The sequence below is a fragment of the Phyllobates terribilis genome, unplaced genomic scaffold (genome assembly GCF_046119375.1).
Source record: "Phyllobates terribilis strain yellow unplaced genomic scaffold, ASM4611937v1 Scaffold_2__4_contigs__length_985480577, whole genome shotgun sequence".
Classification (NCBI taxonomy): Eukaryota; Metazoa; Chordata; class Amphibia; order Anura; family Dendrobatidae; genus Phyllobates; species Phyllobates terribilis.
The window spans coordinates 449,430,798-449,456,175 of record NW_027362762.1 but is presented as its reverse complement, the minus strand read 5'-3'; the positions used below and the strand labels follow the sequence as shown (position 1 = coordinate 449,456,175).

Below are 25,378 nucleotides of genomic sequence, written 5' to 3'. Positions count from 1 at the left end.
AAGCTTTCCCATGTATCTGTATAACAGAGTCTACATACATGTACACACATTGCTGTATACCCTGTGTAAGGTACGTACACCCTGCTGTATACTCTTTATTATACTAATACATTCATTTCTCTTACCTCAATCGTCTATCTATCCATCCTTCAGTCAGTCAGTCAGTGAGGGGGCAGTATGGGATAATCTTTATTGACAGGTCTGCTGTTGTGGTGCTTTGTGCATTACTTCTATTACCTGTAACAGTTTCCTGTACAGGAGATCATGCTAAAGATGTGTGTGCCCCTTGGGGAGGAGTGGGAAGGGTTTAAGCAAAGTTATGGGGGTGTGCTCACTCCTGGCTTTCAGCTCAGCATAAGGAATAATGAGAAATGTAGTCAGAATGAAGCAGTGGATTATGAAGAGGAAGTGATGGCTGTGAGCGCAGAGCTGATGTCAGGGAACAGGAAGGGAAGCAGAATGGCAGAAAACTGCATGAAACTTGGCAGAAGATGTACTTGGGGATCTTTAGGGGCATTACCCTTTGGCATTTATGACAACAAAATGAGTCAGGGTAATTCACAATTTCTTTAAAATAAGTTCTTGTAAGCCTGCATTCACATGTCCGTGTTTCATGGTCTGTGTACGGATCATGATTTCTAGATGGTCGTTGGTCTCCCAACCTGAACTCAACAGCCTCAGGTTTGCCTATGAGGCTGTCAAGTTCTGGTGAGGGATGCCACAACTGGTCCAGATATCACGGTCTGTACTCTGACTGTGAAACACTGATGTGATTACAGCCTTAGAGCAGTATGTGTCAAGACTCAGTTGTCGGGTATCCCAGGGCCAGGGGTTCCTTCCCTGTCCCTAACACTAGCTGCGCCCTAGCTGGCCCTGTTCCCCTAATTACTTCTGAAAATGAAGACACTGGGGCCATGTACCTTGTCTGAGCTCCTCAATCTGCCCTCAGTCTGTTCCCTTCCCCCTCCCAGGGAAGAGGGGAGTAGTAGTGTATGGCAGTACATCAACCAGACTAACAAGGTATTACAAACAGGGCTAAAGGAAATACCAATCATACAAATATATGCACATGGAAGTGGATTACACACAACCTAAACCACACAACAGTCTTGGCTTAAATCCTCCAAACGCTTTCTCAAATAAGAACTCTCCACCACACTCCTAGCAGCATAAGCTAGCTTTTGCAATGACTCCAAACCAAAGCCCAGAATATATAGGAGCGGGGAGTGGCTAACACTGGACAGCTGAGAGCCTTAATGCAGGTAAGCTTCCAGGAGCTCACAACTGAAAAGATTAACCCCTGCACTGCTGAAAAAAACCTGCACCATTTAATGTGAAGATGAAAAGCTTCTAGTGAGTGCAGAAGTGGGAGGAATCGGATTCTTCAGTCTTCTGGCTCCTCTCTTTCGCGGTAAACCCGTGACAGTATGTTTGTAATGAATCATGATGCTGTGTATATTACATATTTTTAAATTCTAAATAAATATATATTCTGTGTTATTTGTAGAATTATTCAGTAGCCAGCTTTCACTTTCCTCAAAGTTATCTGCAATGAAAAAAGCGTCCACTGCTGAAGACAATGATGATTTTCAAGCTGATCGAAAACGAAGCCGCGCTTCTCCCAGTGAGCAGCAGGTAAAAAACACTGTATTCACAGAAGAGTATATAATAAATTTCTTATTTTCTTTCCTAATTACTTGTGGTTTATTCAGGTCACGCCACACCTCATCTGTCATATTTAGTTACTGCTCCCAATTATAAATGGCCTCATTATTGCTGTGCACATTGAAGTGTCAGAGAGACTAACGACTTTGAATTTGACAATGGATAGTGAATTACCGCAGCCTAGATCTTAATTGTTACTCCCTTAACAGTTATTTTGTTCATATTCAATTAAAGCAAACAATGACACTTACGTTACAGTAAGTTTCACAATGACTTATAGTTAGACAATCCTTTCCCGCTGTCATTCCTTATGATCCCTGTGTACACGTATAATAAAATGTGTGTTCAGTTAAAACTGTGCCATGCCTGTTCAAAGATGGCAGTGGTCTATTCTCCTCTCTTCATTGAAAATGTATGCATACTCCGACAAGAAGCAGCTGTTGGCCCACAACAGTATGAAGTGTATGGGCATTTTTAGTCTATTTTATAAAATGTATTCATTGCTCGCTGCTTTAATTGTGAAGGTTATTTGACTGGAAAAGTGTATTCTCTGTTGCTTTTGAGCAGCATATCTCCTGCACAGGAAACGGTTACAGGGAATAGAAGTGATGCACAGAGCACCAAATAGTATATCCTCCTACATTATCATGACTTGGGCAAATGCAAAGGCCAACTTCAGATTAGATCAAAACTTAAGTTAAAGTTTTATGTGACATGTTAACCATATGATTACAAATCTGAAAAATACTTGTTTGGCAGACCCGAAAGCGACCCTGTTTTGAGAAAGGCGTACAGTTTATTGATGAAGATGAATATGATGACAACAGCAGTTTAGCCAATACTTTTTGCAAACAGCAAAAACCTGATGTTCCTAATGCATCAGATTATTCTGCGCCATCTTCTTCGAAGCAGGTTAGTAGCAACTTACAAATACTAAATCCTCATAAACAGTATGATTGGCCTGTTCCTTATGAAGTTACAGCTGTTGCATCTTGTACGCGTTCATACACGAGTAAATTCATCAGCTAACCAAACTGGTGGATCTGAATCATTCATTCTGGTCAAAAATTTGCATAAAATAGACCTCCTACCACCTATTTTATATCTAATGTTGCATTTACTTCTTTTAGTTAAAAATTGTAAATGCATGCATCTGTCTTGTTCTCCATTTTATTCTATTGCTTTTGGTGATAATTAAAAAAAAATCATGTCTATTCTTAGTTTTGTTACCAAGCTATGAATTAGAATTAAAGAGTTTAAAAAAAGTGCCTGAAAATCTTGCATGATGACACAAGAGGGTGCTGTAGGCTGTTATGTTTGATCTTTCCTCTGTGTTAAAGCCAATCAACCAGCCTTTGCCCTGACACTAGATATTAAGATCATAATTGATATAATATTTGACAGTGTGTTTTTTTTTGCCATGTGTGTGTTTTATTATTGGTTTTTTTCTGTACCACTTTTAGCTGGCAGTTCAAGAATTGCATTTGATACTTGGAGAGATTTCTTACGTTTATCTGATTTCCTTTGTAGCTTATAGAGGAATACCTGGCTATTACATTATAGAAAAAAATCACGTGTAAATCTCTTTCGCTGCCTTCTGCTACATTGATATCAGAACATACTAAAGATGGCAGTAAATGGGTCAGCATATGTGTCCTTCTTTCTCTGTTCTGATAGGACCAACATTCAATCTCCTGTAGCAGACTTATCTGAGTCTCACTTCTCCTGTAATGGAAGCATTAGATTTACTTCTACAAGCACCCTATTCTCATTATGCTCCACCCCATAGTAATACCTATATATAATATATTTCCATGTATGTGTGCATATATATATGTATGTATATTTTGTGCTGCCCCCATCCTCTTTTGTGCTGCCCCCATCCTGCGTCCCTATCCTCTTTTGTGCTGCCCCCAGCACTATACAGTAGGTAGTCAGGGATGTGACAAGCCTACACACGGGTGCTGACCCTTTCTCTGCCAGTGTCAGTACTCCAAATGAGTGTGTTCTGTTATCAATGCAACTGAAATTAAGCAAATAGCCTTGGGAAAAGCAGCAGATTGGAAGCCACTTATGCAATATTTTTAAAGAAATGTGATTTGCAAAGTTTCATAACTGTCTATTCAGAACATTTAGTTACTCTTTAAGGTTTCTGCCTTTTGCTAATAAATGAGCCACAGCTGGAGTAATCTGTTGCTGTATCCTCCTATAGAGGGGGAATTGCAAAAAAAAATGATGTCGATGCAAATCGGCTTGATTTTCAAACTTATTTTTGCTCAGATCCCTTTGATTGTTAACCCCTTACCAACATAGGTTGTACTAGTAGGTCACATGTTGACTCCCGGGCTTTGATGCAAGCACAGTAACTGAGCCTGTATCTTTGCGACCGTCATCTGCTTCTAATAGCTGTGAATGGAACAAAGTGGAGCCTGGGCTATTAACTTGTTTGAAAGCAGCTGTAAGTTTGAGACGGTTGCATTTACAACGCGCAGCCCGGGGGAGTGTGATGCTCTGACTCCCCGTCTGCACCACCTGTAACATGGGGTGACCATGGGTTATCATGAAAACCGAGGGTCTGCAGAAGACCCCCATGCCTGTTATGGCAATACTCGTATGAAAACCAGTCCGTGGTTGGCATTCATAGGAAACTGTAATTTTTGCGATGACTGTTTTTTTGCTTACTGTGGTATTGCTGGATATAGTAGAAGCAATCAGTTAATTTCAGGTTCAAGTTCAGGTTCCCTGAGGAGACTACAAAATACAGTCAAAAGAAAACAAAAAAAGTTTTTTAAAAATATGAAAAAAATAAATTTAAAAGTTCGACTCATACCCGTTTCCCCCATTTAAATAAAGAATTAAAAATAAAAAAATACACGTGGTATCGCTACGTGCGGAAAAGTCATATCTATCAAAATATTAAATTAATTTACCCTATTGATAAATGGTGTAATGAGAGAAAAAAATCTAAACACCAAAATTATGGTTCTTTGGACACTGCAGCACCTGAAAAAAATGTAGTAAGATTTGATCAAAATATTATAGCTATCCCAAAATGGTAACAATACAAATGTCTGCTCACGAAGCAAAAAACACACACCGAGCCCCATCGACCAATAATTGAAAACGTTACAGGTCTCCGAAAAACTTCAACACAACATTTTTTCACCACTTATATAAAATAAAATAAAAAACTATGCATGTTTGGTATGTCTGTAGTCGTACTGACCCGGAGAATCATGTGGCCAGATAATTTTTTCCGTATAATGAACGCTGTTAAAACAAAACCCAAAAAACAATTGTGGACATGTGCTTTTTTTTTCTCAATTTCGATGCACTTGGATTTTTTTCCCACTTTCCAGAACATCATATGATAAAATAGATTGTGCCCTTCAAAAGTATAACTCGTCCCATACAAAAGAAGTATTCATATGGCTATCGACTGAAATATAAAAAAGTTATGGCTCCTGGAAAAAAGAAAGGGCAAAAACTGAAACTGCCATGTCGGGAAAGGGTTAATGTCTACACAGTTCTGTGCGTTTATCCACAATGGTTTTCAGAACCGGGCTGATTTTGCTTGTGGGTGCCGTTTCAGCTGTAGCATTTGATCTCAGCCAAACAATTACGAAAATATTCCATGAATGTGACCTTCTTAAAGAAACCTTTCTTCCCCTTACAGATTTTGGGGGTCTATGTGTTTTTTTTCAAAATACTTCACAGATTTAACTGCAATGTCCCTCTTTCTGTGCTGGAGCTTGGCGAAATAAGCTTTCAGGTGGCATTCTTTACATTTCGGAAACACTTGTAAATTATAACTGCTGAATTTCTTTTCACAAAATATATCCGCATATATTATTCTATAGCTGTGTTATTTCTAGCCCTTTTACGATAAAACGCAGCTTAATTTCCAGTGTAAGAGTATGGCAGTGATTTGGTAAAAATCCATGAGCAGCTATCTCATCAGCTATTCAGATTTATACACACTTTATATGACAGATGGTCACAAGGGGTTCCCTGTACCTCTCAATTCTTGCAGCCGCCCAACCAAATGAAATGTTTATGCAGGTTTATTTATGCACACTGCGCTTCATTCTAAACTGAGCGCATAGGACTTAATATGTGAGCAACAGCCAAACTGGTTTTCCTTTTTATATTAGTTATTTTGGAAAATAATACTCAGCTTAATGTGTTGACATAGTTTTAATTACCAAAGCATGAAGTGTGAGTAAATGTTGCCATGTTGTATATAGTTGGCAATGAAGTCATCTCTCAGTAGGATAATAAAAAAAGTGGTGAAAATGTCATAAGAACGTGAACACTAATTACTGTAACCACCAAATGCCTTTTAACAGACTTGGGAAGCGGGGGAGGTTGTAATAAAGCAGTTCACTTATGATACGTACAGATTGCTTCGTATGTTTTTTACAATTCATTTTTAAGAAAAATTGAGGTTTTCGTCCTCAAGCTGTATAAATTGCTACCAAGAGCAAGCCTCTGGATTGTCATTGATTGTAAGGTGGAGAAAAAGTAATTGTATATCGACGTTGTGCAAGACTAAAACCCCCAAACACATTAGACGAACGTCAGCCAAACCCCCTAATATTGATGGCAAAGCCAACTGTCCCCCTAACAGCCAATGTTGTGGGAGATAAGGATTCAGCATATCTGATTTTGGACTGCTGATCCTTTTGTTCTCTAAGAGATAAGGCCTTGCAAGAGGCGTCTGGCAGCGGCTTTTATAGAGAACACAGAAGTGCTCGGATGTGTGAGCCTCCTGTGTATAGAGGATTCGGGCTAGATAGCTACCAGCCAAACCATTGTTTGACCAAAAGCTGTCCAAACTGTATGGAGGCTTAAAGGGGTTGTTCACTTTCAGTAATTGAATATTCTCGACTGCAGATTATTATAAAGAAAAAGACTGAGTTAAACTCACCGTCCCCATGTCCACTGGCGAGTTTCCGCCAGTGGTCTCAATATCTGGCTTTGGCTGCAGCACTGACGTCATGTTGACAGCACGGCAGGCATTCATTGTGCTCAGTGACACTGAAGGGGGAGTTTATTTTACATTAGCAGAAACAATGAGCTCACTGATTGGCTGACACACTGTCGACGTAATATCAGCGCTGCAGCCAATGCCAGACACTGGGACCAACAGCAGAGACTTAAGAGAATAAGTACAGCATGATTTGTTTGAATATAATAACCTGTAGCTGGGGACATCCATTTACAGAAAGGCAGCAACCCCATTAAGAGAGAAACCAAAGACAAGAAAAATACCCAAATAACTGAAAGTAAATGTATATATCGCACAGTGCAAAAATAATAATGAATAATAAAGGGTATTTAGTTAACATAATTTTGATCAAAATAATGTGAAAGCCATCCTGCCACTTCACGGCAACCCTTATGGGACAGTCCTAACTCTAATATTAAAAACCTTACCATTTGTCAAGTGACATACATATGGACAAGGGCAGAGAGACTGGATCCCTAGTGTAAGCATAAAGCCGAGGCAGAATGAGCGTCTCAGCCCAGACAAAGGTCGGCCACACCCTTTTATATGCACTAAAGCATACTGACTGCAAAGAAAAAACCTGAAGGTCTGAACTGAAACGTAAGTTGATGTGCATGCAAAATGTAAATGCATGTTCACACAAGGCCATTAAACAGAGAGAAACCAAAGACAAGAAAAATACCCAAATAACTGAAAGTAAATGTATAAATCGCACAGTGCAAAAATAATAATAAATAATAAAGGGTATTAAGTTAACATAATTTTGATCAAAATAATGTGAAAGCCATCCCGCCACTTCACGGCAACCCTTATGGGACAGTCCTAACTCTAATATTAAAAACCTTAGCCAATGCCAGACACTGGGACCAACAGCAGAGACTTAAGAGAATAAGTACAGCATGATTTGTTTGAATATAATAACCTGTAGCTGGGGACATCCATTTACAGAAAGGCAACAACCCCATTAAGAGGTTGTCCTTACACCCTATAACCCTTTAGGTAACCTTGTTGTTTTACACTTGTTATTTACTAATGCTTTGATTGATAAGGAGTTTGATGGCTAGATTGATAGTGATCCATGAGGACAGATCCAAAGCAATGTTTTTGCCTGTTCCGTTATGCCGCTGTGATCAAGCACACTTAAAACTCTAGATGTTAGCTGGCAGTTACATCGAAATGTTTTAATCCTTCACAAATTAAATTGGTATATGATAGGATTTGGCCTGCTGTAGACCCATCTTTAGCATTAGCGAGTTGATGTGTCATTTAATATTATAATCCCAGAATTCTGACATGCTACCTGAGCATATAAATATATAGTGCACGTTAGGTCTAAAAATAACATTTTACACAGGTCATTGAAACCTGGGGTCACCTAAATCCTTAAAAGGTAATCTGTCAGCAGGTTTGTGCTACCTCATCTGAGAGCAGCCTGATGTAGGCAAAGAGAAGCTGAATCCAACAATGTATCACTTAGATTGCTGGATGCAGCTGTTCTCATACAATCAAGTTTTTAGATTTAGCAATGCAGCAGAGCTGAGAAAGCTAACCCCGCCCTCACCAGGCTCTCTGTGTACAAAGTTCATAGATAGTGAGATGCTCATCACAGGAGGAGGTGTTGCTGGACCAGGAGGCATGTGCTGCTGTGTCCCAGCAATGATAAGCTACTGGTGCTAAAACAGTCATTGCAAGCAAACAAAACGTCAGTGCTTGATAAGAGAGACATTGCTGAAATCTGTGTTTTAACCTTTACAGCATGCTGCCTTCAGATTGTATAGCAAAAACCTGCTGAAAGATTCCCTTAAGGCTGTGTGCCCACTATGCGTTTTCCAAGCGTTTATGCTGCGGATTTTTTTTTTTTTTTACAAAACATTGAGGGCTTTGGGGATTGGCAGTATAATCAAAAAATTATTAAAACCGTGTGTAATTTTATTTCAATAAAAAGATTTATTCTGGCCGTGTCTTTTTATTGAAAAAGTGTTGTAAACCTTACTACGGGGTTAGTAATGGGGGCGTCTTATAGACGCCTCAACATTACTAACCTGGGCTTCATGTCAGCCGCCAAGCAAACAGCTGTTAGCTGTTATTAATAGCCAGGGAGCATTTTTGGCTTATGGTCCCTTCCCCGGCTACTAATATCAGCTCCCAGTGGTCGGCTTTCCCTCTGCTGGTTATGAAAGTGACACGGAAGCCCATGCCATTTTTTTTTCTTACATTTTAGGCTATGTGCCCACAATTCAGACTTGGCAGGGCTTTGGACGCATATTTTTGCTGCGTCCAAAACTCTGCGTTCTATTGAACACAGGTAAATCCACATGTGTTCACTGAACCATGCGGATTTACCGCATTCTATACATTCTAGTGGTCAAATTTCTGTTGTGGAGACTAGTGACTGCGCAAGAGAATTTGACATGCTGCGGTACTGAAAGATGTGCCGCATGTCAGTGTCCGCGGGTGATCCGCAGCCTCAGATGCACACATAGTGGACATGAGAATTTTAGAGATCCCATCCACTATGCTGTAACATCTGGACGCTGCGGGTTTGACTCTGTATAAACACAGCTTCAAACCTGCAGTGGCTCCTGATCGTGGGCACGTGCCCAAACTCACCAGCAGCAGGTCAATTTCTGTAGCGGACACGCTAGTCTCCGCTGCAGAATTAGACCGATTGAAATGTCATTACATGCGGTGGATCCGCGTGTATTGACAATAAAAGGGCGGCATTAGAACACAGCTTTTTGGACACGGCAAAAATACGCTGCTTCCAAAGCTCTACTGGGTGCTGATTGGGGGGACGTAGCGGCTAACAAATTAGCTGTGAGCTGTTATTAATAGCCAGGGAACATGTTTGCCTAATGGCACCTTCATAGGCTAAAAATAGCAGCTCTCAGCTGTTACAGAAATTACATGAATGGGAATGCTAATGAAGATTGGGCTTATTGGATTAGCTGACACCTAGCCCTTTTGTTGATGGCAAGGTGTCAGACTCTTTCATTACCAAACCTAATTAAAGTAAAGAGTTAAATAAGCACACATAACAAACACTTTATTTGAAATACAACTGACACATTCTTTAATCATTTAAATTCACCAATATACTCACCCCAGTTCTGACGGTAATGCAAGGGTTAAAGCAATGTCCTACTTTATTTAGCTCCAGAAAGCATTCATTGATGTACAAAAATGCATAAAAAGCTCATCCAAAACGCGGCAAGATGCACGTGTTTTTTTCTCTTTCCCCATGACGGCACCACGGAGAGAGGGGATCCGCCCTTCAAGGACAGGAAACCTACAGATAAAAAGGGCGGCACCTCTCTCCCGCATCAGTTGGTTTCCTGTCCTTGACAGGGACCTACGGATGAAATCCTGAAGAAAAGAAGAAAGAAGATTTTACTTACCAGGCCCGACCAGTCCGGCTCAGGCAGCGGGGGTTCCCTGCCTCGGCTGGTGCGGTGTCCTGAAGCGCCACAGCTGGGGTCAGCGGGCCTCTAGGGTGGCAGGGAGACGCGAAGCAAGCCGTGGTCTCCTGTGGCGTCGAGGGCCCAGGCGGTAAGTATAGGAGGCTCAGGGCTCGGGTTGGGAGTAGGCCTGAGCCCTGGGTCACGGTCTGGGCCTTGTGCAGCGCGCGCCCCGCATGCTTGCCGGATAGCGATTCGGCGTTTGGGCGGGTGCGCGCGCACACCGACGCTCCCCCACGCGCGCGCGGCGGAAGTGACGCGGGAGGCGCCCGGAAGTGACGCGGCCGCAGGAGCGGCGAGTTCAAACGCGCGCACGGGAAAGGTCTAACATGGAGGACACAGCGGTGCCCTGGCCAGAGGGGGGCGCTCCCCACATCGGTGTTGGAGGGGGAGGGGGCGGTCACCTGCATAGCTTAAATTGCCAGGGAAGCAAAGGAAAAATGCTTCCTGGCATACGTGAAAATCAGCAGTATGAGTGACCAGGAGCCCCAGGAGGTGCAGTCCCTGCGCCCCCACTCACCATCTCCATCACCATCGCCTCAGAGGAAACGCACGAAAGGACCCTCCAGCGGCCCTCCGTGTCAACATATTCAAGGTGACGGAGGAAGCGGTCGGTCCGGCAGGTCTTCTCAGCGTGGCAAAGATTCCGGCACGGCATCAGCCTCGGCGAAAGACCCAGCTACCAGAGCAGGTTCCTCTTCGAATGCGGTATTCCCTCTCTCTCTTTCGTATAGGCGGTAAGTGATCTTCGTGAAAGTTCACTTGTAATTTGGACCCTCCCCCCTCTCTTTTCTTCTTAGGGAAGGAAGAGCACGGGGAAGTTTAAAAACAGGGCCTGCGCACTTTGCGCAGCAGATCTACCCACCACATGGCAAAAGAGACTATGTAGCTCATGCATCGAGCAAACCATCTGTGAGGAGACCCCTAAGTTTGCTACCGAACTCAGATCCCTGATAAAATCACAAGTCGAAGATACCTTTAAATCCCTCCAAAAGGGGGGGAAGAAGCATAAAAAAACTAGGCACCTTTCCCCGGAATCAGAGTCTAGTAAATCAGATGAGGAAGTTGCGGTATCTGAATCATCCGGTTCATCATCTGCTTCCTCATCTTCAGAGGACGGTGGTCGTAACTGTTTCCCTATAGACGGAACAGATAGCTTAATCAAAGCAGTTAGTTCCACCATGGGGTTTGTAGACCCTCATCCCAAAAAGTCCATCCAAGAGATAATGTTCGGTGGCTTAGGTCAGAAAAGAAAGAGATCCTTCCCTCTTAATGATCAGGTACACGACCTGATTAAGAGAGAATGGAAGAAGCCAGAGAGAAAAGGGTTGTTGACCCCAAAAAGGAAATACCCCTTTGAGGACCCTGTATGCTCTTTCTGGAATAAAGCGCCAAAAATTGACGTGGCGGTAGCCAAAGCCTCTAAAAAATATTCCCTGCCGTTTGAAGACATGGGGGTACTCAAAGACCCTATGGACAAAAAAGCGGACTCCTTTCTGAAAGGAGCTTGGGAAGCGGCAGGGGGGGGGGGTTAAAACCTGCAGTGGCAGCCACTTGCACAGCCAGATCCTTGATGGTTTGGCTGGACCAGCTGGAATCTCAGCTAAAAGACAAGACTTCAAGGGAGGATATTATAGGGGCCATCCCTGTGATGAAAGGCGCAGTGGCTTTTCTGGCGGACGCCTCAGCCGACTCCGTCAGACTGGCAGCCAGAGCAGGGAGTTTTTCAAATGCAGCTAGACGGGCCCTATGGCTCAAATGCTGGCCAGGCGACCTCCAAACAAAATCCAAACTGTGCTCCATCCCGTGTGAAGGGGAATTTTTGTTCGGATCTACCCTAGATGACATCCTGGATAAAGCCGGGGATGACAAAAAACGATTTCCGGTCCTCTCCGGTTCATCATTCAGGAAGGGTTTTCGGAGCAAAAAATTCATGCGAAAGAGGCCCCCCAAAGATCAGGACAGGTGGGAAGATAGGAGACAGAAGAAAGCCAAGGGGTTTATGTTCAACAGGCCCTTTAGTGACAGCAAGAAGCCCGCCCAATGAAACGCAGCCCCAGGTGGGGGGAAGGCTGCTCCATTTCCTCCCAGCCTGGGAAAAGATTTCAAATGTGGGCTGGATTTTGGGCCTGATAAAATCTGGGCTAAAACTCCAGTTCCTCTCCACTCCCCGAGGAAATTTCACAGTAACCCCCGTAAGGTCCTCAGCGGTAGAGCAGTTGGCTCTAGAACAGGAAGTCCTAGACCTAGTGGACAGAGCAGTCCTGCAGGAGGTCTCAGCTCAGGAGGCAGGCGAGGGGTTTTACTCCCCACTATTCCTCAGGAGAAAACCGGATGGTACACTCAGGACTATCGTAAACCTGAAGAAATTAAACAAGTTTCTAAATATACAACCTTTCAAGTTGGAGTCAATAAAAACTTGTGTGAAATTACTGTTTCCAGGCTGTTTCATGACGGTCTTGGACCTAAAAGACGCCTACTATCATGTCCCCATTCACAGGGACTACCAGAAATTCCTGAGGATAGCTATACCAATAAGGGGCACAATCAGACACTTCCAGTATGGGGCCCTTCCCTTCGGGTTAGCAATAGCCCCAAGAGTCTTCACGAAAGTGGTGTCGGAAGTCATGGCTCATCTGAGGGAGAGGAACATCCTGATAGTCCCATACCTGGACGATCTACTGGTTATAGGCAACTCGTTCAGCCACTGCAAAGACCAGCTAGCAGTAGTCATGGATTCTTTGACAAGTTTGGGATGGCTTCTAAATCTAAAAAAATCCAGAGTGGAGCCAGTTCAGCTACAGGAATACTTAGGTATCCTGTTAGATTCAAGAAGTCAGGAATGCCGTCTTCCGGAAGAGAAAGTCCAAAATATGATAGCCCGTGTGTCCTATGTGAGGAAGCATCCGGTTATGACACTAAGGGGAGCAATGTCCCTCCTCGGTTCTATGACTGCCTGCATCCCGGGGGTCCGCTGGGCTCAGTTGCACACCAGGGTCTTACAATGGGAGATTTTGAGGGCGGAAAAATCTCTAAGAGGGCACTTAGAAGGTCGACTGACCTTATCCTCAAAAACTTTACTTTCCCTAACATGGTGGACAAAGAAAGAAAATCTAGGCAGGGGCGTCCCATGGACAATACCGTCACCCCAGATTCTGACGACAGATGCAAGCCCCAGGGGGTGGGGGGCTCATCTAGAGGACCGAGTGGCTCAGGGAGTCTGGGCAAAGGGGGTGGAAGGTTCTTCCTCCAACATGAAAGAACTTCTGGCGGTGAAGTATGGCCTCTTGGAATTTCTAAACGTGTTAAAAGGTCACCACGTGAGAGTGTTCTCGGACAACCGAGTAGTGGTGGCATATCTAAATCACCAGGGGGGTACCCGGTCCATCTCCCTTCTTCAGGCGTCAAGCTCCATCCTCCACGTAGCAGAGAGGAATCTAGAGTCCTTATCAGCTCTGCACATAAAAGGGTCAATGAACGTCACGGCGGACTTCATAAGCCGGACCCAGTTGAGACAGGGCGAGTGGGAGTTGAACCAGCTAGTGTTCAAAAAAATCACGAGGGCTTGGGGAATCCCATGTATAGACCTATTCGCCAACTGGAAAAACAAAAAGGTGGACACGTTTTGCTCGATCGACCCCAGGGGGAACCCAGTAGCACTAGACGCTTTTTTGATTCCATGGGGCCACCAGCTATTATATGCCTTTCCTCCGATTGCTCTCATTCCGGCAGTTCTGAGGAAGATCAGGGAAGACGAGGCGAATGCGATCCTGATCGCCCCTTTCTGGCCAAGAAGGCCTTGGTTTTCCTGGCTGAGGATCATGTCCGTCTCCGACCCCTGGGTCCTTCCGGAAGTTCCGAACCTGCTGTCTCAGGGTCCAGTACTCCACCCGCAGGTAACAAACCTGCACTTGACAGCTTGGAATTTGAGAGGTCACTCTTGAGGGATAAAGGGTTTTCCCCCAATCTAATCTCTACCTTGCTGCAGAGTAGGAAACCTGTAACTACTAGGCTCTATGGGAAAACTTGGAAGAAATTCCTTTCCTTTGCAGGTACGGATATAGTGGGGGAGGCCCCCGTGGTTACCATCCTGGAGTTCCTTCAGAGGGGGTTGGAGCTGGGGTTGGGGCCACGAGCACGCTGAAGGTTCAGGTGGCAGCTCTGGGAGCCCTGTATAACTGCAACCTGGCAAGGGATAGATGGGTCTCCAGGTTCATCAGAGCATCTCATAGATCCAGGCCCATCCCCTCCCGGAAGGCTCCTCCGTGGGATTTAAATCTTGTTCTTTCAGCCCTGACCAGAGGCCCCTTTGAACCTCTAGGGGAAGCGTCCCTTAAAACCTTGTCCCTTAAGACGTCCCTTCTGGTAGCCCTCACCTCGGCTCGCCGCATTAGTGACATCCAAGCACTATCCGCAGGACCCCCTTTTACACAAATACTAGACGACAGAGTGACGCTTAGGACCGACCCTGCGTACCTTCCTAAGGTGGGGTCCCTTTTTCACAGGTCACAGGAGGTTACCCTCTCTTCCTTCTGCGCAGCCCCAAAAAACAAGGGGGAAGAGGCCCTTCACACCTTGGACGTCAGGAGGTGCATTATGCAATATTTAGAGGCCACACGGGAGTGTAGGAAGGACAGGGCTCTTTTTGTGTGCTTCCAGGGATCTCGGAAGGGACAGAAAGCTTCCAAAGGAACCCTGGCAAGGTGGATAAGGGAAGCCATTTCCCTGGCTTATTCCTCAAGCGGGGAAACAGCGCCGGTGGGCTTAAGGGCTCACTCGACGAGGGCAGTGGCAGCCTCCTGGGCGGAGAAGGCCGGAGCATCAATCGAACAGATATGTAGAGCGGCGACCTGGTCTTCTCCCTCCACGTTCTTTAACCGGTTCCCGACCGCCCACTGTAGATAAACGTCGGCGCTTGCCGGGCTCTGTGCAGCGCCGACGTTTAAAAACGGTGGGTGGTCTCGCAGCGCTCAGGACCCCCAGGGTCCTGCAAGCGCTGCGATTCCGGTGCAGAGCGTTAGCTCTGACAGGGAACATCATCGGGACCTGATTAGATCAGGTCCCAGTGATGTTAACCCTTAGCTGTCTTCTATATGCTGTGATCTATAGTGATCGCGGCATATAGGAGACAGCAGGAGGAGAGGGGGTCGTCAACTTACCTCTCCGAAGACCTCCGAGTCCTTCCAGGACCTGGGGTTTCTATGGCAGCTGGAGGTCACATGACCGCCTCCAGATCTGCCATATATGGTGTCCTGCCTGGCTCAGCTTGCAGCTGTAGCCAGACAGGAGACTCTGACTGAAACAGTCAGGGAAGATCTCATGTAATGTAATATATGTCTATTACATTACATGAGATCAGAGATCAGAAAAATAAAAATTAATGTCCCATACAGGGACTAAGAAAAAATGTAAAAAAAAGTAAAAAAAAAGTTTTTAAACTATTAATAAAAAAAATCACAAAATAAATAAAAATAAATAAATACACATATTTGGTATCGCCGCGTCCGAAACAACCCGAGCTATAAAACTGTCACACTAATTAACTCCTTCTGTGCACACCGTAATAAAAATAAATAAAAAACGGAGCAAAAAAATATGCTTTTTCATCATATTGCCAAACAAAAAGTGGAAAAAAATGCGATCAAAAAACAAAATAGAAATAAAAATGGTACCACTGAAAACGTCATCTTGTTACGCAAAAAAAAAGCCGCCATACAGCTCCATCAGCCGAAAAATAAAAAAGTTATAGCGCTCAGAATAAAGCAATGCAAAAAAAATATTTTTTTCTATAAAATAGTTTTATTGTGTAAAAGCGCCAAAACATAAAAAAAATACAGTAAGTGTAGTATCGCTATAAACGTACTGACCCGAAGAATAACGCTGCCTGATCACTTTTACCACACGCAGAACGGCATAAAAAAAAAACTCAAAAAACAATTCCTGAATTGTTTGTTTTTGTTAATTTTACCTCCCAAAAAACGGAATAGAAAGCGATCAAAAAATGTCACGTCCCCAAAAATGGTACCAATAAAAATGTCAACTCGTCCCGCAAAAAACAAGCCGTCACATGACTCTGTCGGCCGAAATATGGAAAAATTATAGCTCTCAAAATATGGTGATGCAAAAACTAGATTTTGCAAAAAAAGCGTCTTTTAGTGTGTGACAGCTGTCAGTCATAAAAACCCGATATCAATCTGGTATCTCTGTAATCACACCGACCCGAAGAATAAAGTAATCTAATCAGTTATATCACACTAGGAACGGCGTAAAAAATAAATAAAACCAATTCTTCACCTGCTACTGATTTGTTTATTATGTCCCCAAAGATCCCAGTAAGGCTCTGCCCACATTTATCCTGTGCTCTGCGCTGAGCACTTACACCAGAGTTTCCGTGTAAATCTCTGAAATACATGATTCAGCCGGAACCCATGACGGAAGATTCCCTGTAATGAGACAGATATAGGCCACTGTGGACGCCGTCTAGCCTGGGATCCCACGGTGTCATTTGTTTTAGGCGTGCATAAAAGTGCGGTTGGCCACAGTTTTGTGCACTTCTGAAAAAAAGGACACCGCTACACAGAGGCCAGACGGTGTCCAGAGTAACTCTGCTGCCTCATTACAGTGAATGGATCCTGCAGGGGTTTCATCTGAATTACATCACTTGGAAATTTAGATGGAAACCCCGATGTAAGTGCTCAGCCTAGAGCGCCGGATAAATGTTACGTAAAATGTTCCCAATAAAAGCTTCAACTCAGTCCTCAAAAAAAGCTAGTCCCCACTCAGGTCCGTCATCTGTTAAAAATATAAGGGACTTCCAAGTTACTGGTAGCAGAAAGGCTCTGGAAAAGCAAAATGACCCTTGCCCCCCAAAAGAAATTCAGAAAATTTTGTGCTCCCAAATCCAAATGCCTATTCTACAATAATTTGTTCTCCAATTGTCAAATAGCACTCCATCCCCCCCAGATCTCACCGTATGGCTAAGCGGTACGATACAGCCACATATGGGGTATTGACACTTTTAGAAGAAATTGTGTGACACATTTCGGCACCATTTTTACCCATTGCCCTGTGTGAAAATGTAAAATCTGAGGGTAAAACATTTTTTTGTGGTAAAAATATAATTATGATTTTTTCACTGCCCAATGGTATAAATTTAAAAATTAAAAAATACTCACTACTTCCCTAGATGAATTCCTTGAGAGGTGTAGTTTACAAAATGGGGTCATTTGTGGAGGTTTCTGCTGTTTTGGCATGTCAGCGACTCTTCAAATGTGACATGGTGTCTGCTGCCTATCCCAGCCAACATAGCGCTCCTTTCTCTTCCGAACCCTGCCGTACACCAAAGCAGTGGTTTTCCCCCACATATGGGGTATCGGCGTACTCAGGAGAAATTGTACAACAAATTTCATGGTGCAATTTCTCCGGTTATCCTTATGATAATGCAAAATTAGGGTATGAAAAACATTTTTTATGGGAAAAATGTGAAAATTTTATTTTCACGGCTCAATATTATAAACTTCTGTGAAGCAGCTGGGGGTGCAAGGTGCTCACCACACATCTAGATAAGTTCCCTAAGGGGTCTAGTCTCCAAAATGGTGGCACTTGTGGGGGGTTTCCGCTGTTTAGACACATTAGGGGCTCCACAAATGTGACATGGCGTCCGCTAATTATTCAAACAAATTTTACATTCAAAAAGTCAAATGGCGCTCCTTCCCTTTCAAACCCTGCCGTGCGCCCAAACAGTGGTTTTCCCTCACATATGGGGTATCGGCGTGTTCAGGAGAAATTGCACAACAAACTTCATGGTGCAATTTATCCTGTTACCCTTATGATAATACAAAATTAGAGAATGAAAAAGATTTTTTGTGGGAAAAATGTGAAAATTTTATTTTTACGGCTCAATATTATAAACTTCTGTGAAGCACCTTGGGGTTCAAGGTGCTCACCACACATCTAGATAAGTTCCCTAAGGGGTCTAGTTTCCAAAATGGTGTCACTTGTGGGGGGTTTCCACTGTTTAGGCACATCAGGAGCTCTCCAAACGCAACATGGTGTCTGCTAATTATTCAGACAAATTTTACATTCAAAAAGTCTAATGGCGCTCCTTCCCTTCCGAACCCTGCAGTGCGCCCAAACAGTGGTTTTCCCTCACATATGGGGTATCAGCACGCTCAAGAGAAATTGCACAAAAAAAATTGGGGTCCATTTTTTCATGTTACCCCCGTGAAAATAAAAAAAATTGGGTCTAAAGTAACATTTTTGTGAAAAAAGTTAAATGTTAATTTTTTTCTTCCACATTCCAAAAATTCCTGTGAAGCACCTGAAGGGTTAATAAAGTTATTGAATGTGGTTTTGAGCACCTTGAGGGGTGCAGTTTTTAGAATGGTGTCACTTTTGGGTATTTTCTGTCATAAAGACCCCTCAAAGTGACTTCAAATATGATGTGGTCCCTAAAAAAATGTTTTTGTAAATTTTGTTGGAAAAATGAGAAATCGCTGGTCAACTTTTAACCCTTATAGCTCCCTAACAAAAAAAAATTTTGGTTCCAAAATTGTGCTGATGTAAAGTAGACATGAGGGAAATGTTATTTATTAACTATTTTGTGTGACATATCTCTCTGATTTAAGGGCATGAAAATTCAAAGTTTGAAAATTGCAAAATTTTCTAAATTTTCGCCAAATTTCCGATTTTTTCACAAATAAACGCAAGTTATATGGAAGAAATTTTACCACTATCATGAAGTACAATATGTCATGAAAAAACAGTCTCAGAATCAGGGGAATACGTTGAAGCGTTCCAGAGTAATTACTTCATAAAGTGACAGTGGTCAGAATTGAAAAAATTGGCCAGGTCACGAAGGCAAAAACAGGCTCTGGCGCGAAGTGGTTAAACACTACCGGCTGGATCTAACATCGTCTTCAGATCTTACCTTTGGCAGAAGGGTTCTGGAAGCGGTGGTCCCTCCCTAATCTTCACTGCTCTGCAATCTCTCCGTGGTGCCGTCATGGGGAAAGAGAAAGAGTAGTTACTTACCGGTAACGAAATTTCTCGGAACCCATGACGGCACCCGTACATTCCCTCCCCTTTTTTCTTACACATGGGTGTGCACAATCGTTACTACCTGTTGTTTAGTCACAGGGTGTGTCTGAAAAAAAAAAAAAAATACATATATAATATATATAAATAAAAATGCCATATTTGGTGTAACTAACCTAGCGGTCCTCTCGGTGCTCTCTAAACCAACTGATGCGGGAGAGAGGTGCCGCCCTTTTTATCTGTAGGTTTCCTGTCCTTGAAGGGCGGATCCCCTCTCTCCGTGGTGCTGTCATGGGTTCCGAGAAATTTCGTTACCGGTAAGTAATTACTCTTTTTTCAGCGTTTTTCCTGCCAAGAGATGCAGAAACGATGCAGAAATCAAATCTTGAATGTGTGCACAAAGCCTTATACCTTTTCTCTGATTGTTCCTCACCTGGTTTTGGCTCCCACTCCCGAGAAAAAATACTCACCGAATACTGACCAAATACTGATAGTGGGGCTGTGGACTAAGGGTGCATTCACATGTCCATGCAAATCTTTGCGAGATTGGACTGTAATGCATGGACTGGCTGTGGCTCTTTGACCCGAGCGTGACAGCTTTATAGGAATATGAAGCTGTCACGCTTGGGAAAGGAGACCTGCGGCCGGTCCAATCTCGGACCAATTTGCATGGACAGTGTAATAATTGCAAGTTTACTCTTTTTTTTTTCTAAATTAAATTGTGATATGAAAAAATAAACATTGGCAAAAAATGTTTTAAAAATACATTTAACACAAAAACGTGATTTAGGCTATGTGCCCACGATGCAGAAATGAAGCAGAAAATTTCTGCAGCATTTCTGCATCTCCCTGGCAGAAAAAAAACACATGCGGATTGTACATGCGTTTTTCCTGCAGAATACATGCGGATTCACATGCCTTTCCGCATGCAGATTGACAAGCGCTTTCTAGGCGATTAGCATCACTTGGAAAGTGCTTGACAACTAGGTCACACTATATAAATCCATGCAAACAGCATGGATTTATATAGTGTGACCGTAAAACAATGCTTAAAATAAAGCTATACTCACCCCCGATGCCCCGGCGTGTGCTGCAGCGCTCGTTCCTGTCTGGTTCCTGGCTGCCGGCATATCGCAAGACACAGCGGTGAAGGGCCTGCGGTCACATGACTGTGACGTCACCGAAGGTCCTTCAGCGCTGCCGGCATGCAGAGAGAGCCATCGGAAAGGTGAATATAAACTTTATTTGTTATTTTATTCTTTTTTTTTACAGGTAGAATGGTACCCAGGTCTGGATGAGAGTCTTCTCTCCTCCAGACCTGGGTACCATCCGCACATTGAATCGCATATTATCCGCGTGTACAAATGTTCAGACACGGATTCTATGCGTCTCAACGTAAGTCAATGGCGGCGCTTCCGCAAAATTAATGAACATGCTGCGGATTTATGAGCGCTGCAGAAACGCTGCGGAAAAATCCGCAGCATGTGCATTGACATTGCGGAATGCCATTGGGGACCATGGGGTGCGGATTACCAAGCGTTTTTGATGCGTTTCCGCTGCGGAAACGCATGAAAAGCGCATCGTGGGCACGCAGCCGTAAACCATAGCTCATTTTCTGATGAAACTTTTCAAAGACATCTTGTTATTGCAGGATAATGTGCCCGCCCACAAGTCTCGTATTGCCCTGCTAAACCTCAGTGAAATCATCTTTGAAATTGTCGTTCATCCGCCATATTCTCCAGATTTGGCCCCTTTTATTATTTAATTATTATCTTTTTCCAAAATGCAAATCATTGAAAGGATGAAAATTTCCGATAAATAACCTGGTAAATTATGATTGGGATTCGTGGTTTGCAAAATAGTATAACCCATTTTTTTTTTCTAAAGGATTAGAACTACTTTTTGATTGTTGCATTAAACGTATAGAGTTGAAATATTATTTTGAATAAAATATGAATACTTCAAAAACTTAGTTATTTTTCCAGGCTAGGCCAACTAAATACCAATGGCACCTCATGCACAGACAGTACAGCTTATTCTGAAGTTACTTGACAGCGCGGTTTAACCTTTAAGGGATTGAGTTTAATTTTATATTGCATGAAGCTAGATTGGAAATTCTTTATAAATTAGTACCTTTTTTAATTAATAAAAAGTCTAGGCATTCTCCAACAATGTTTATGTAGGCGGTCAGTGTCCGAATAACATCCACATGAATGCTATGTACTAAGGTTTCGCAGCAGAACATTGCCTAGAGCAGTGGTGGTGAACCTATGACACACGTGCCATCTCCTCAGCACTAGCGCCGTCGCCACTTTCCTCTGCACTCGCGGTCTCCTCAGTTCGCGCACCATCCCCCTCATCACTAGCGCCGTCGCCACTCTCCTCTGCATGCATGGCGCATGCTGAGGAAGGTGGGGATGGCAGCACTAGTGATGAGGAGATGGTGCGCGGGCTGAGGAGACTGCGTTTGCAGAGGAGAGTGGCGGCGTCGCTAGTGGTGAGGGATGGCGCTCTTGCCCACACTTAGGACTGTGATATATGAATAGACCAGAGCAGCGGGGGAACGGGCAGAGGTGAGTAGTTTATTATTATTATTTTTTTTTTAATGTGGGACCATTATACTGTATGGAGCACTATGTGGTCACATTATATTGTATCGAGCGCTATGTGGGGCCCATTATACTGTATGGAGCACTATATGGGGCCATTATACAGTATGGAGCACTATGCGAGGCCATTATATTGTATAGAGCACTATGTGGGGCCATTATACTGCATGGAGCACTATGTGGAGCTCATTATACTGTATAGAGCACTATGTGGGGCCATTATACTGTATAGAGCACTATGTGGGGATATTATACTGTACAGAGCACTATGTCGGGCTCATACAGGGTGGGCCATTTATATGGATACACCTAAATTAAATTGGAATGGTTGGTGATATCAACTTCCTGTTTTTGGCACATTAGTGTATGGGAGGGGGAAAACCATGACCATGGCGTCCATTTTGAAGTCGGCCATTTTGGATCCAACTTTATTTTTTTCATTTGGGAAGAGGGTCATGTGACACATCAAACTTATTGAGAATTTCATAAGAAAAACAATGGTGTGCTTGGTTTTAACGTAACTTTATTCTTTCATGAGTTTTTTACAAGTTTATCACCACTTATAAAATGTGTTCAAAGTGCTGCCCATTGTGTTGGATTGTCAATGCAACCCTCTTCTCCCACTCTTGACACACTGATATCAACACCGCAGAAGAAATGCTAGCACAGGCTTCCAGTATCCGTTGTTTCAGATGCTGCACATCTCTTATCTTGATGGTATGGTGTGGTATATCGGTCTCTTTAAGGATAAGGAGCGGACATGGATATCTATTTAGTATGGACATTTATTGCAACATCATCTGTTATGTATTATATGCATGGCCTTTTGGTGCAGGGCGAATCGGGTGACACTTGTCACTCCACCGATATTATGTATCTCCTTCTCCGTTGTTGAGTAGTCTGTCCTGCTCCATATTTATTCCTTGTATGCTCATGATCGATTCCTGTGGTCCGACCTTGTGCGCATGCGCCGGATGCTGCGGTCATCTGGCCGCGACGCGGTCTCGGGTGGGCGGCATCCTGAAACATGTGACGTCAGTGGGGGAGTTCCCCTTTTCCTGGACGCCGCCTGAGACCGCGCCGCTGTCACCAATGTCTGCTGTTATGCGGCGACATGCGCCGCTATTAGTCAGTAACTAATTGCTTCACATGGGACCCACATATATATAAGAGGCCCTGTATCCACACACCCCACCACGCCCCCTGAGGAAGTACGGAAACACGTGTCGGGGCCTCCCCTGGCACTACTGGTCACATGTTTACTTTCACTAAGTATGTCTTACTTAACCCTTTCCATGTGATGTTTGTACTTTTTATGTGTTTCTGAAAAAAAACTCTGATGGTTGTTTATACTGTGACTTGTTATAGGTCACTTGATCTATGTTATTTAACTTTTTCTGCACACATTGTCTGTGACTAATGGATTGTATGGGTTGGACTATGTGACCTATTATAGGTCCAATGTGAATTTGATACCAGCTGTGTCTCTATCTATCCCCGGCTGCTTCACATGCCCATGTTATGTATTTTCACACATGTTATTTATACCTATGTGTTATTTCTTAAAAAATACATAAATAAAGCATTTATCTCTTTTAGTCAACATATGGTGTTTTAATTATGTTATTTTGGGGTTTTGAAAATACCTATGGTTTCTCTGGTTTATAGAATTTGACAGTCCTGAAAGACGCACCGCATTTTAGTGTCCACAGGTGATCCGCAGCCTCAGATGCATGTGTAGCGGACATTGGATTTCTAGAGATCCCAGCCACTATGCTGTAACGTGGACGCTGCAACATGTGGACGCTGCGGGTTTGACGCCGTATAAACACGCAGCGTCAAACCTGCAGCGGCTCCTGAACGTGGCCACGTACCCAAACTCACCCGCAGCATGTCAATTCCTGTAGCGAACACGCTGGTCACCACTGCTGATTTTGATCGATTGAAGTGATATCACATGCGGTGGATTCACATGTACCGACAACAAAAGTGCGGCATTAGAACACCGCGTTTTGAACGCAACAAAAATGCGCTGCTTAGTGCTGCTCGGGGGGACATAGTGGCTAAAGAACCAGCAGTGAAATGTTATTTAATGGCCAGGGACCAGGTTTGCCTAATGGCACCTTCCCAGGCTAAAAATACCAGCTCACAGCAGACTCATAAATTACATGAATAGAAATGCTAATGAAGATTGGGTAAATGGGACCAGCTGACACCCAGCTCTTTTCTTTGATTATGACAAGGTGTCAATCAGACCTTTTCATGACCAAAACTAATTAAAGTAAAGAGTTAAATAAACACATAGAGCAAACACTTCATTTGAAATACAGCAGACACATTCTTTAATCATTTAAATTAACCTATATACTCACCCCAGTTCTGACAGTAATCCAAGGGTTTAAGTATCAACTGCACCAAAAACTACGTCAAAAGCTCATCAAAAATGCCCAGTGTTTTTCCTGCCAAGGAGATGCAGAAACGCTCAGGAAATTTCTGCTTCAAATCCTGTTCGTGCGCACATACCCTTAAGCTCAATATCAGAAAAAATTAAGCTCAGACCCTCATAAAGATATTCTATGAAAAGTAAGTAGCACAGAAATTTGGACCTTAAACCATAATAAATTTTAAAGACAGCCTGTCACCGGGTCAGAAGAGGTGCTGCACCCTTGAGTATATGTATATATATATATATATATATATATATAATATATTTTTTGCCAGAGATATGGACCTTTCTGTTTTAATGCAGTCAATGTACTAATTTCTATGGCCTTTATCAAGGTTGGGTGGCTCACAGAATTTTCTGGGGGCACATCTTTACGCTGCTCTGCATAATTACCCTGTGAGCCACGCTTCCTTATAAAAATAAAAATGAGTATATTAGGTGACTAAATAAAAAGACCAATATCTGTATGACTGATTTAATTAAAAAACAAAGCTGAATGCTCAGGGGAGCATCAGGAATAAATTAGAGCAAAAACTGTACAATATAAACTGTACACTATAAACTTAGGAGCACACATGATATGTATATGGCATTTTGTTTTCTTTCTTTTCCGTCTTTTGTTGTGTTGTGGAGGTTCTCACAAAGAGCATAGAGATAAAGGACTTTAAGTTTTGTTTACACTGCCTGAATTTGTTTATGGAATATTTAATAAAAATGACAACAATGAATAAAAGCTGCTTAATCAGATTTGATCCATTTTGAAGCTTGAATTTCACAGTCTAGTGTACACTGTCTTGGCATTGTTGTAAGACTGAAAGATAAAATGCCTTATCATTTTCATATCCTGTTTAGAAACACTGTCTTCAAGGAAACTATCCTTGCTAACAAATTGACATTTTCTTGCCAGTAATCCCTTTTAACAGAGCAGCCAACAGAAAATTAGTTGGCAAACTCTTAGGTTTTTTGACCAAGCACATTCCAGGTTTTATTTGAAAGAAATGATAGTTCATTAAGTGTACATAGAAGAGACTGGGGTGGATATAGCCTTTTGTAATTATTTACAGTTGCGGTTTACTTTTGTGCCTTTGTGATATTTTTATATAGGTTTGTGTGTATATACAGTGGGATAAATAAGTATTTTGATACACTGCCG

The 25,378-nt window shown here is 43.0% G+C and overlaps 1 protein-coding gene across 2 annotated transcripts in view; it reads left to right on the top strand.

The window, feature by feature from the left end:
• BRIP1 (BRCA1 interacting DNA helicase 1) overlaps positions 1–25,378 on the top strand; it is a 369,260-nt gene that overhangs the window by 23,337 nt on the left and 320,545 nt on the right. For both annotated transcript variants that reach the window (XM_073665493.1, XM_073665494.1), the window contains exons 5-6: positions 1,508–1,635; positions 2,425–2,577. In XM_073665493.1, the coding sequence (XP_073521594.1) occupies positions 1,508–1,635; positions 2,425–2,577 (281 nt within the window). The remainder of the gene's footprint in view (positions 1–1,507; positions 1,636–2,424; positions 2,578–25,378) is intronic.